General features: G+C 27.6%; 1 protein-coding gene across 4 annotated transcripts; it reads left to right on the top strand.

The window, feature by feature from the left end:
- Window positions 1-11,772, top strand: LOC107437177 (peptidoglycan-recognition protein LF). 4 transcript variants are annotated; one of them, XM_043051675.2, is made up of 8 exons: window positions 13-149; window positions 2,214-2,270; window positions 5,146-5,479; window positions 5,773-5,847; window positions 6,394-6,474; window positions 9,186-9,383; window positions 10,224-10,429; window positions 11,404-11,772. In XM_043051675.2, the coding sequence occupies exons 3-8, from the start codon at window positions 5,167-5,169 to the stop codon at window positions 11,557-11,559; spliced, it is 1,029 nt and encodes a 342-aa protein (XP_042907609.1). In that variant the 5' UTR covers window positions 13-149; window positions 2,214-2,270; window positions 5,146-5,166; the 3' UTR covers window positions 11,560-11,772. The 4 variants fall into 4 exon arrangements, with proteins under 4 accessions (XP_071036144.1, XP_042907609.1, XP_071036147.1 ...); XM_071180044.1 differs by lacking the exon at window positions 13-149 and adding an exon at window positions 607-624; XM_071180043.1 differs by lacking the exon at window positions 2,214-2,270 and having other exon boundaries at window positions 1-149.
- Window positions 11,773-14,068: the final 2,296 nt, after the last annotated feature.

Here is a 14,068-nt window from a genome sequence, read left to right on the forward strand (position 1 = left end):
TAACGGTCTGCCTTGCATGTCTCATTCCTCCCGTACTCAGGCCTTGTCCCACTATCTCGGTGGTGTTGGTAAAGAGAGCTTTTCGTTGCATGTGAAAGAAATGCGAATTCATTGATATGAACGAGGGCCTGATTGATGAGATTCCTGCAGTAAGTGTATTTTACTAATCAGGTTAAAAAACGCATGGCTAGTGAAGGTTTTGGTCCCTGAAAGTAGCGAGATTAGTCCATGACAAAAATGATCTCATTTTCTTGAGGTAATTTTCGAAAATAAAAATGATACAGATATGTTGAAGATCATTTTGAATCAATTGAAAAACACTAATAAGTTTTTCAGCCAGTGCTATTTGCATGAATCAGAGTTTCATTTATAACGCATTTGCTTAAAACTTTCTTTTTTTTTTGTGTTAGTAAAAAATTATCTTAAAAATTTATCAAGTTAGGAAACCTTTATCTTTCCAAAAAATGAATACTTTCACTTTCTCTGTTTTGTTTAATTTTTGTAAACATTTCATGGTGAATATATTGTTTTATTATTCTTAGTTTCACCATATTATTAGTCTTTTCAATTTTATGTTATGATATCTTTTGCCTTTGCTCTTCGAAATTTTTTATCCTGAGATAGGTAAAAAGTTTACTTTGTCTTTCTTTAAAATTTTCTTTTTAATGCTAAATTATTCACGTATTTTTTTCTTAATGTTCGTGTAGAATTATTTGTTAGTTTTCCTATCTATTTCCTGTGATTAATGAGGTGTATAAATATGTTACTCTTTTGACAACCACCATTATTTTTTCCAATTTATTCTTCAGAAATCTTTAAGCAATTCAAGTGTAGCAGTTCCAGTAAACTATCTATAACTTAAAAAACCTTATAATTTTAATTATATGTTTTTTTTTAATTTTCCTTTTTTTGACAAATTATTACTTTATATTGAGTTATAAATTTAATTGATCTAGTTTGTAAATTTAATTCGTTTTCGAACTGATTTGCTATGTGCCGCTTATATTTTTCCTGATTTTTTTTTCTTTCTCATCATTGAAGCCGATGTTGTGTGGGTTGTACTTGTGTTTGTGGAGTAGTGATTGGGAGTAAAGGTTTCAACTAAATATCTTCACTGTATTTTTCCCAAGTGTGATTGCCCACCATAAATTTTTAATTCGCGATCGCAACGAACTATAGTGGGCGTTGTTGTATGAGACGAATACCTGCGATTTCTATATGAACAGTCATTCCTTTACTCTGGAGACGTCTATAATGTGGCCTGTAGCATATTGTAACGATCCTTCTTTATTGTGGCTTATTGAATTTAAAAAATCTTTCTTATGCAAACGAAAACAAAATGGTCTCTCTCTCTCTCTCTCTTTGAGAAATAGTTTTACGAAATTTAATGATATAACATGAAAGGCCTATTTAAACTTTACATCCGTAGTTTTAAGAATCATATTATTTCAAACATTAAAATAAGCAAGTATACATAAGCCTCATAATTTTATATAATTTAATTTTTAATTCGAAGTTTTTTGACAACAATTTTTATCAAAAAGTTTTAATAAAAACCATTATTTCGAAACTAAAAAACTTAAAATAAAGAATGCTTACGAAACAAAACAAAAAACAATTGTAAAAATTCCTTACATTAAAATAAACAACTTACATGTTTACTTTTTTTATTTTTTAATTCATAATCGGACGTAGAAAACCATTCTATGAAAAACTATCATCAAATAAGAAAAAAAAATTATTTTCAAGTAAAATTTTTTATTTTAAAGATTATAACACTTACCTGCTTTATAAATTCGAAGAATTCTAAAATTATATGTTCTTCGATTTTTGACACAATTTTTTGGTGCTACGAATATGCGTCGTTGGGATTTGCCAAAAATAGAACAAGATGCAATTTCATTTCTTCAGAAACGAAATATTTTACCAAAAAAAAAAAAAATTACCAATTCTCATGACATGAAACTTTATTATGTAAACGTACGTTTCGGAAATATAATTTCCTTTGAAATCTTATTTATTAGAGTTCATATGGAGACAGCATCAGGTGAAATGAAATAGAGACTTTTTTGAATCTATGTTAAACTCTATATCGGTCCATTTTCCACAGAAATCCGATTAGCTACTTTAATTTTAAATAAAGTGTTTTGAATTTTGAAAGCGATTTGATTTTAAATAGTGTTTTATTTTATGATTTGTCACAAAAATTTTAGGTGTAGGTTGGCTGCACTTAAAACCCGCCAAATCTGTAGTTGCGGTGGCGTTAATACGTAAGTACCGAATTTTTATTCCATACTTTTCTGAATCATATTACTTCATTGGAATATGCAAGAAGTATACATAAACACATAATGTTATACCATTTTATTTTTCAAAAAAACTATTTTAACACCAATTTTTCTCAAAAAATTATACACTAAAACACGTAATAAAAAATTCTTAGGATAAAAAAATGATTTTAAAAATTCCTCATATTGAAATAAAAAACTTCCATATAGTTTCCTTTTTTTATTCTTATAGTTATTAATCAGACGTAAAAAACCATTCTGTAGAGGACTATCATCAAATAAGAAAAAAAAAATATTTACAAGCAAGTTTTTTATTATGAAAATCATAACACTAACCTGATTTATTAATCCGGAGAATTCCAAAATGATATGTTCTTAGTTTGAAAATTTTATTCTCAAATAATATATACATAGTTTATCCCTTCATTACTTTTAGATAACATACCACGCAGCAAAATTTTATAATTCCAAGGTCTCGATATGAATTTTAATATGTAGCTTAAAAATAGAATAGCTGAATTCTAGTTGAAATTATTCTTTCAAAACTGAAAAATACTTAACAAGAAAACGATAAAAATGTATTAATAATCAGCACAAATGATACTAGTATTTCAAGTAATTCGGGTGATTCTTTATTGTTTTTTTCCAAATTATATAGATACAGAAATATATACTATTCTATAAAGAAGAAGAATATTCTATAACTATTCATTGGAATGAAGAAAGCAATGTTGACAAAACTTTAATTTGTAATGAATTGAAGACAGAAAAAATGTATTTTACCGTAATACACACATCTGTAACAGTATGCAATCCCGAAATCGGAAGTTATCAGTTACAAGTTTGTTGATAATAGAAGTTAAAAATTATTGAGGAATTTTTCTTAAAATGTTTGGCGTGTTCTGTTTCTGAAAGATTTACCAATATTCTGGAGAGTTTTTTCAAGTTCTTCGGCCTGTTCATTAGGGAAATTTTGCTTCTTATTTGTTGTTAAGAAAATGGCGCCTGATCAAGCATTTTAATTAAAATATTTAAATTTTTCTTTCATGAAATTAATAGTTTGGCCATGTTGTCTTCGAAAATTGCAGCAAAATTTATTTTTTTGTTAATCATTCAGAATTAAATAAATGAATTTTGTTTAAAAAAAAATCCAGAAAATAAGCTTTAAAATTTGTTTCAAATGGTTTTAAATGTTACTTTATAACTAATTTGAGATTTTAAAAGAAAACCAAGATCCTTTTTATCTACAGACACAAGAGTATGCCACTGTATAAAAATTATAAATTTTACTTTGTTAAGTTTTTCTTTTATATCTTATATCAAAGAGCCATAATAAATGAAAAAAAAATCATTTATTTACTACTAACCTAACCTCACCTAATTCAAAATTTGATTAAAGTGAAATGAACTGATCCATCTTTGACATTAAAGTATGTGGCTGCAAAAAAACCATAATTCTCTTTCTAATAGTTTTCTATGCATTAAATTATGCAGCGTAAAATGTCTTGTTCAACTTTGATATTAAAGACTCAAAAACTAATCTGCACTTCAATAAAATTTTCATATCAGATTGCTTTTTAAATATTTGAAAGATTTCATGTTTTTTATCCAATATTTTTTCTGTTTTGAGAATGAAAAACATATACTGCTGAAGGTTTTTGAAACGTTTGTGGTAGCAACTTTTTTTAATGTAGAGAAAAACTATTTAATGTAAAGGAAAAACTTTGAGAGCTAGTATTAATTTAAAATTTTTATAAATCATGCATTTTGTATTTAAAATTATATAGTGTAATCATTTGTGTAATTTTATGATGCTTAACATTTAAGTCAATCTTCATAAGGATGTCTGGGCTTCAACTAAATGTTACTTTGCCACTTTAGAAATTTTTATTTTATGTATTTTTAAGTTAATTTTTCAGTAAAATCAATTTTTCTAAAAATCAATATTTTGTTAATTATTTAAAGAAAACTGTCATCGTAGTTCGTGGAAACTTTTTTGGTACATAGATTGTGTCTTTGTTTTGGTTGCCTGACCTTGATTTCCTCATTGAGCAAATACTGCAAGTGAATGTTTTATTTTTTTTTAAAAAAAAAGTTTGGTAGTTCTTTTGGTTAGTGTAAGGGTAATAATTTGATTAGTGTTGCCGATTAATAGTAATAAATTAGGGCCTTCAACTATTTTTACGTATTATAATAAAGGGATATCCAAAGAGACTCTAAAAAAATTTCTTGGTATTGGAAGTTATAAATAATATAGTATAACATAATATAGTATAACTTTTAGTATAACATAGTTGCGTTAGCGAAATTTATACTGTGATATTTTATTCAGTGTTTAATAAATTTGATTTAAATAGTTCTTTATTGATTTAAAATGTTCTTGCTCATCATTATACCTAGTGAATTTTACCATATTAACTATCTAACAAACAATAATGTGGTGCTAAAGAGATTTATGATGGCAGTTTAGAAATTAAGTATGATTGGTGTAGTTTAAGATCTACAAATAAGCATATTAATCTAGAGATCTTCAACCTTTTGCAATCCGAGGGCACAACAATAATTCAGAAAATCGCGAGGGCATGTATAAGATAAAGAAATTCAATCGCAAGAGGGGAATAAGAAGTTCATCGTAGTATTATTAAGTATTGAATATTTTCTGTTTTGGAATTTTGTCCTCGGAGCGAGTTAAACTAACAACTCTTTCAACTATAACTTGATTACGGTACATAAAATATGCCTCTGTATATGATGAATTTTAACAGTTAATTTCTAAAAAAAAAAAAAAATTTTATAAGAAATTTACATGAATATATTATGAAATGAAAATTTTCAAAAATAATTTCTTATTTTGCAGGTAAATGTCTAAAATTTTGGCATGGAAGTTTTGGATTTTAATGCCGTTCCAGCCAAAGCTCTTAGATGTTCAACTAGACTGAAATTGAGAGAATTTCTTGATCCGAGACAAGAAATTCTATTTAAAAGTGGTTTTGCTCGGGACTATCGTGGATTGGCAGATCAGATGGACTTTCAATATAATGAAGTGCGAATTTTTGAAAGATATGATAGTCCAACTCTTAAAATAATAGATGCATGGACTGTACTTCCTCATACAACCATTGGCCTGCTTATTCAATACCTGGAAAATATGGGTCGACATGATATTCTGCAAGACTTGCAACCGAAATTTGGTATTTTTTTCATACAAATATTCATGAAAATATTTTTATTTTTCTAATATTTTATCAAAAAATGTTTCTTATCATAAATAATTTTACTTTTCTCATTATAAATTAGTCTTACCAAGATTTATAAAATGTAATATTTTTTTAGATTTAGTGGTAAAAATTGTATGTTCATGAATAGTATGTTAAAGTTAATTAATAGATTGTAAAATAAATTTGTATAAATTTGAATTTGCATCTAATTGAAGTTTTTTTTCTTAATTGAATGCTTTTTTTCTTATTAATTTTTATATTTTCAGAATTAGATGCTAAATCTTATATACAGAGATGTTTGCAAGTTCAGAGTGAAGAAAGTCCACTTCAAGTAGATGAAAGTAAGCTGTGTTAAAAACAATTTACTTTGTAAAGCAGATATTTTAGAGTTTATACTTACAATAAAACAGGATAGTAGTATGTAAATTAAAATTTTGATTCTAGTACAAGTCTTACATTATCCAACCCATATTTTGTATGGAAATAGCTTCAGTTTACGAATTATTATATTTATAATATTTTGAAATATTACCAGTGCTATTTAGATAGATGATTAAAACGGTTAATAACTTTTAAAAAAAATCGGGAAAAAGTGTTTTGAAAAGTAAAACATCTTCGTTATCTGGAATTTAAATTTTTAAAAAAAATTATATTATTATGTTTAAAATAAAAGTTTTGAATGATGTTTTGTTACTTAAAGTTGTGGTTAAAAATTTTTTTTATGAATTTAGATTTTTTTGGTCTTCTAATATTTGCGAAAAAATAAATTAAAACTCATTAATTCTTGTATGTATATACATATTAAGTTTATTTTAATTTTATTGGATATAAAATTTTCTAGGTGTTAAATTTATTTTAATTTTCTTATCAATACATTTACTTTTTAGTTTCATCATGTCGTTCAGTATCATTTGATGTACGCTTGGAAGATTCTGGTATTTTCACAACAGAAGATGCATGTACTGGAGGTATATTTTTTTGTTTCTGTTTTCAAAAGAAATTCTTTTTTTCTTCCTCTTTTCATTTGAGAGGACCCTTAACATTTTTCTAATTAAAAATCTTATTTTAGTTTTCTGAATTGCAGATTTTTTAACTAAAAGGCTTTTTTTAAGCATATTTTTCTTCTTTCAAGCGTTCTTCTCCCTGGAAAAAAACTTAGCTGAAATTTATCTGCTGCACATTACATTCCTATTCAATATCATCTGATTTCATATCAACAGTAATTTAGGTAAAAATGACTGCTCAGAAAAACCTAGAACCTAAGTACAAAGGGTTAAAGATCATAGTAACCAATCATAATCAATCAAATCATAAAAACTAACCAAAAATTCATACCTGTTCTTTAAACATTTCATTTTCATTTTTTTTTCCAATACTGAAATCGAAAGAATTATATTATATGGAATAAATATATTATGAATCCATTACTTCATAGTTTGATAAGATGGTAATAAAGTTCAAAATATTATAATCTGATATGATAAGCTTAATAATAATGTAGAGAATAAAGTTTAACCCCACTTTGTGACACATTAAATTCTATTAAACACAGTTTTCTGAAAGCATATCTAATACCGCCCCCCCCCCAAAAAAAGAAAGAAGTGTAAACTTTGAAGTCAGGATATATAGTTTTTAACAAAGTCTAATAAACTGTTCACTGCTTAAAATAAATCTTTAAGAAATTTGAATTAAGTGCAAAATTAAAACTGTTTAAACTAAATGAGTTTATTGTTTTAGCCTGATATGTAAAAATTTTCAGATTACAAGATTATTTTTGAGCGTTTCCATCATGACGCACATGATATAACTTTTAATGAAAAAGTTAAATAGTTTTAGCAATTTTTATTGAAAAACTCTTGGTATCATTTAAATTTACTAAAAATTTCAGAAATTTTGTGAATTAAAAAGCTGGTTATTAGGAAAGTAATGTGATTACAATTGTCACACCTAGTTTTAGTTTTTAAATTCCTAAAAATTAATAAAAACTGCTGTATGTCTAAATAACATCAAAGAAAAAATATGAAAACAGCAGGGTTTTTTTAAACTCAGTTACATGCAAATATTACCTTAACAATGCCATTCAAATTGCCATTTTATAACTTAAGCCTAAGGAATTATCTAACTCTTAATTCAATGTTTAACTATTTAATTCAATAATGAAAATTAATAATATAAATTATGCCAAGTTTCATATCTTTTGTTGGTATACTTCATATTTTGTTCAAATGATTCTGAAATTTCCAAATCTGAGATACCTTATCTGAATTTATCCTAATAGTTTCCCAGCAACCAATGTTCTAATACAGTCTAATTCTTCTTTTTCTTCAATTAAATGATTAACTGGCAATTCCTAACACTTATTATTGTCATTCTTTTATTATTCCTGTAGCATATTCTCCAAAATATTGAAAACTCCAATCAATCTTATTTTTTAGATTTCTTTAACCTAAAATGTAATCCAAATTGATTGAAGTATGAATCTTCTTATTTCCTAACCAAATTTCCTTTTCTCAAGCAATATTTCTTGTTCACTGAAACAATTGTGAAGAAATATTAATTAACGTGGAAGTTGATTACTATCAGTTGTATTTTTGTATGTGCTTTGAAATTTATTTTTTTATTTTGTATGTACCAGTTAGAGTATTATTGTTTTTTTTAAAGGTTTATTTCTACTGCAAATTAAAAACAAAAAAGGAAAAAAAATGATTACACTGCTTACATTATTGATAAATGAAATCTTTAAATAAACTTATAGTTTTGAAAGCTCGCAAACACAAGCCCTTAGTCTTAAAAGATTTTTTTTAATAATATTTATGGCACAATCGTGATTCATTTGATTTTAAGAACAAAAAAAAATTTTTTTGATTCTCATATCTCTGTTAGAAAAGAAAGTATTAAAGTTTCCCTTAGTGTTATAAAAGTAGTTGAAGCATCAGTCTCATATTTATGATAACTTGATTATTTTTAAAACTAGCGTATTAGATTTATTGCTGTTACATGTTTCTGCAGCTTCATCCAAAAAAATATAAAAAATTGATGCAATTTAAATAGAAACCTTGTTTATTAACTATAGGAAGTTGACTCTTTTTTTAAATTTTTTGTTTTGTTTCTAACAGTAGCATTATGCACATTAGCCTTATAGCATTAATAGTACCTCTGCAGTGCTGGGGCATACAAGACTTGAGACCAAAAAAAATAACAATATGGGTTAAAATAAAAGCCTTTTAAGTTTTCTGAAATATTTTTAGTTTACTTCATAAATAGTAACAATACTTAAATGAACTGTGAATATAATGACTATAAGATAGTGAGAGATTTCCTCCTATTATTAAAAAGAACTTTTTAATTTCAATATGGTAAGTGTATACAGTGTTACAATTTATTGCCAAATTTCATAGCAATTGCTGTTTTAATTTTCTTTAATAAAATAGTGATTATAAATATACCCAAATATCTCATCACCAAATTGTTTTCGCTTCATATTATAATTTTAAACTTTTTATGGTGAGTCTCAGATAGGGACACACTTATAAATCTTACAGGGTAGCGCACCTAAGTCTACGTCAGCTACTCAATTACAACTTCATTGCGGTGTGTCGTACCACTGTTTCAGTGATATTTTTTCCAGAAATGCTTTTTATGACTTTTTATTTTTTTTTTCGTCGTTCTTTTATACTAGAAATATCGTATGATTGTGAAAGACTAGAGATAGTTACCAGAAAGCAATGGAGAGCGAGGAACGCAGTTCGGGAGAGAGAAATAAATCTTCCTGTGAACCATGTTGTCATATTACATACAGTGACAGCCTTCTGTAAGAAACAAGTAGAATGTATGCGGCAAGTTCAACTCATTCAAGATCTTCACTTGGATGAAAGAGGTAAAAAAAGTATTTAGTTCAACAATACTCAACTATTGTATTGTTATTACATAAAATCGATTTTCTCAACTTATGTCTAGCTTGTATATGCGACCAATTAGCTTTCACGTTACCCACTTTAGTGCAAGGCACCTCTGTTTTTAGTACTGTTCTCTCCTACTACAGTTCCTCAACACTACCCAGCATTATCAATATTTAATTACCGTTGAATCAGTTACTGCTGCTACACGGCAGCGCACTGAGATATTAAAAATTTCTAACGTTCTTTAGTTCAACAAAATAAAAATTAACATTGACTAATACATTTAAACTTAATAACCACCAAAACTTCCCAATTTACTGAAATTTCTCTTGCTGTTTTATTAGTACATGTTCTTAATGAGCACCGTTTCTACCCAAATAGTAATGCCATCTCGATTTGAAACATTCTGACTCACTAAGAGTGAAGAATTGTATGAAATATGAGTTTCAAACTTTTTTACCAAATAAAAAATTAACTTATAGAAACAACACAGCAAGTGTTAATTTTAAAGGATAAAAGTATAGGTATTTCAATGGGAAATATTGTTTTTTGTATTTGTTATTGGTAAGAGTTGCGAGGAAACGAGATTTCATAGGTCTAGAAATTAATAGATATTTTTAATTCCAAATAATATTTTTATTTTACTAATTCTGTTAAACTTAATAATCTTAAAACTAGTAAGAGTAGTTTATTTCAGTAAATTCCAATTTACTGAAATTTGTTTTGCTGTTTTATTAGTATATGTTCTTAGAACTTGTGCACCGTTTTTACCCAAATAGTTATATTTTAAGGTCATATATTTTTAATAAAAATTTTAGGTTGGTGGGATATTGCCTATAATTTCTTAGTTGGTGGAGATGGCAGAGTTTATGAAGGAAGAGGATGGAATTTAACGGCGGCTCATGCTGTAAATTACAACACTAATTCTTATGGGGTTGCATTCATGGGCAACTTTAACAATGACACGCCAACAAAGCCAATGATACAAGCCGCATTACAATTAGTGGATTGTGGTATAAAAAAGGTAATGCATTTTCAATTATAATTAAATATGAAAAAATAATATTCATTGTTTTAAAAAAATGTTTTATTTGTATCATGAAAGGATCCTGTTCTTTCAATAAGAAACCTGGGAACCTCTGTAAAAGAGATGTTCGAAATCTTATTGAAACTTTATTTTACTATCGCTATAATCTCTTTGAATAGCCGTGAGCCAATCGTTGTGGTGGGTAAAACCTTCGTCTACCTCGGTTGTGACGGAAGTTCAATTCCAGGTATTGAAGCTGAGTGTTTGATCGGATTGCATTTTCTTCGATCGTGCCATAAGGTGATTCACCGCATCTATTTCTCCTCCAGAAAAATGCAGCTCCTTTTACGTAAAGCATCTAAAACTAAGTATTTTAAACAACGTAATTTAATCTAAGTGAAAAGAAAAGCTTGCAAAATGTGACTATTAAATAAAAAGAACCTATCGATATCGGTCACTGACTCATTATTCTTGAGGAAAAAGTGACAGTGAAGTTATTAAAGTAAACCGTCCGGTGGCTACTAATTGAAAATTTAAATTTTCAGCTTTAGTGAAAAGTAAAAAAAAATTGCAGCTATTTTACTCAATATTAATAATAATAAAAAAAAAACTAATGAAGGGACATTTCCTCCTTTTTTCAAGAAGAGTAAATTATTTGTGATTACCATTATTAATTAACAGTTATATTTACTTTCAAAAGATTTTATGTGTGTTCATTAAAACTCGAGTGACGGTACTCCGGAATAGTTTACTGGCGAATAAGAAGTAAAAAAGCATTTTTATGTCATATTATCATTTTGTTTTATTGGTATTGTTGTAGTAGTATTTTAATGAGAAGTAAAAATTTTAAAATTTGGCGTGGTAATCATTTTATGAGTAAAATCATCATTCAAGTGCAAATACTTAACATACATTATATCATTACTTGGATTATTAGGATGTGTTTTAGAAAATCGAATATTTCTTTTTAGGGTTACCTAACACCCACTCCGGAAATCCATGGTCATAGAGATGTCGCTTGTACAGATTCTCCGGGAGAAAAGCTTTACAAAGTTATCAGGCAATGGAAAAATTACAAGGGGGGCGAAAGTCTACGTTTTACTGTGAACCCCTCTATAAACCGGTGATCGGTCAAGATTTGATAAAGGACAATTCATAACTGTTCCTTTCTGAATGTGCCAGGGGAAAAAAAAAGGTTATCCTGAAAGTTTACTGGCCTCAAGCATTGAAGTGTAATTTTTCACTGTTGTAATATCATTTTACAAATTGCAATGTTTTGTAGTATATAATGTCTTTATACATGTAGTTGACAATAAAATATTTTTGATTTATAACTTTAACTTCTCTGTCACTCTGTTGCATATTGACACGTATGGCAGATGTCAAACCCAAACTAAATGAAAATAAAAAAATTTTAACTTCGTCAAGTATTTAATATGTATTTAATACTACAAGTTTGTATGTAATAAGTATGTATGTTTTTAATACTCAAGTATTTAATACTACAAGTTTCACTTTTTATTTTTTTTCCCTAAGTCTTTTTCCCATTGTAGTTACAACCAAAGTATATTTTAGGTTCTTGAAACATTTCTTTTTATGTAACTAACAATAAAAAAATTCCTCCAATATTGAACTTATTTCTTCGACTCGGTGCCTTGGGCCACCATCTTGAAATCTAGATTTCATAATGGAAATCTTTGTAGAATGCAAATGAAGTCACATGTTCGATACACATGTCTAATTCTCTTAACTTCGAATGCAAAATATTGATTATGCATAGTGTCGTTCAGACCACCACAACACACTTCGAAATGTGAACACAGCTTATTTTCTTCAACATTTAAAAAGAAACAAACATATATATATANCGGGACCATATTTCTTAGATAGCGACTGCCCCCGATATTTTGGGTGAATCCATCTGATACCTTTCCCAGAGCAAATCCATTTATCAAAAAAAAGAATGTTTATTGAAAGAAAGTACGTCATTCTACTATTTTGTGTCTGATCTCATGACTAAAAACATCCTCTACACAAATTAAAAATTAATTAGCCAACTCAATGTCATCCCCGTGTATATATATATATATATATATATATATATACCCACTTAAAAAGTTGGTTTTCGAGGAGTAGTATCAGGAATTCCCCAAAAATGACGACAATCGAAACATAAAAATTTTATTACTTAATGAAAACAAACATCTTTTCCGAACGAAATATGCCGATTTTTCTGATGCTCTCCAACTTTCGACACTTTTTCTCAGCATCACGTAGTTAGCGATTTCGAGATCCCATTCACTTTTAGCAATATTTCATACGCATTACGAAAGCCAGACGGGAAACAACTTCGTTTTCATTTACTACAACAACCTCTGTTTCAATGATTTCTCCTTGGGTAATGAAATTCCTGACGTCATTTATTGCTTTTCTTTGTGTCTTTCAATTCCCATATCAACATTGCAGGATAACAGCACGTTCAACTCGTTCATTTCGTCTACGCCTTCATTTTTGTCTTCGATCATGGAAGAATAATCTAGTAAATATATGCTCTCTGCTTCCAATAAGTGCTTCGTAAAATGTATCTTTGTTTATGATTATTTTATTGATTGTTACAATGATGTCAGAAATTCATTCCCTCATTTAGAAAACTATTATTTTAAACCAATGTTCTTTCAGGCATTACGTAAGCATGTTTTTGATGATTTTGGACACCCCTCCCTTTATTAGTTAGAAAAAGAGAATCGTAAACTCTTATTTTTCAGATGCAGTTTTTAAGAGAGTTTCAAAGACAAAAAGAATTTTAGAGTTTGTGTTAGCATCGAACTTATACTTCTCCCCCCTACCAGCAAAAGGAATATAATTTTTTATCTGAATGTCGTCTACTGTTTTATTTAATTATTTACAGAACTTCAATGTCTAAATATTTAATAAATAGTAATCACGATACAATTAATGTTTTGATAGTTTACATTCAGAGAGTTTTTAAAATTATCAGGTATGTGTAAAATAGTACGAAATTGAACTTCTGTAACGTCATATTTTGCTATACTCTATAAAATTAATTTGTTTAGTGTGACCCGATAATTGAAATAAATAAATTATATAAATCATTTTCAATCTGTAACCCATTACATTTAACTATATAAAGTGGGTCTATATATTAAAATTACGCATGTAAGAAATATAGTGGAACATAATGCTTTCTGGAATCTACCGCTTTAGTTTTATAAATTCTCTATGTAGGACTTCTGACCTGAATATAAATATTTATATTATTAATATACTATGGTAGGCAGAGGTATCTTGTTTCTACAAAATACAATTGATTAAATGCTAAATTCAAATAAATTCACAAAAAAATTGCCCTTTTTTTAAAGATTAAAAAATGAGTGTTTTTATGAATGACATTAATTATAAATTAGTATTTTTATGAATTAATTTATATATTATTATTTTATTGATAAGTTCATTGCTTACCATTTGCACTGAACAAAGACTGATGTAAACATTAAATAAAATTTACTAAACAAAGGATTATACATTAAAACATAAAATTTGCTTGAATTTTTTCTTCTTTCCAAAAACCGCCGAATGTTGCAGCTCTGCTTTACGCTACTGCTGTAACGTAAATGT

Source organism: Parasteatoda tepidariorum, chromosome 1 (genome assembly GCF_043381705.1).
Source record: "Parasteatoda tepidariorum isolate YZ-2023 chromosome 1, CAS_Ptep_4.0, whole genome shotgun sequence".
Classification (NCBI taxonomy): domain Eukaryota; kingdom Metazoa; phylum Arthropoda; class Arachnida; order Araneae; family Theridiidae; genus Parasteatoda; species Parasteatoda tepidariorum.

Excerpts from the sequence above, each read along its gene's own strand:
- LOC107437177 (XM_071180043.1), top strand. The coding sequence starts at position 5,167 with ATGGAAGTTTTGGATTTTAATGCCGTTCCAGCCAAAGCTCTTAGATGT. Across the intron at positions 6,475-9,185 it reads AGAAGATGCATGTACTGGAG|AAATATCGTATGATTGTGAA; the intron begins GTATATTTTTTT and ends CTTTTATACTAG. Across the intron at positions 10,430-11,403 it reads TGGATTGTGGTATAAAAAAG|GGTTACCTAACACCCACTCC; the intron begins GTAATGCATTTT and ends ATTTCTTTTTAG.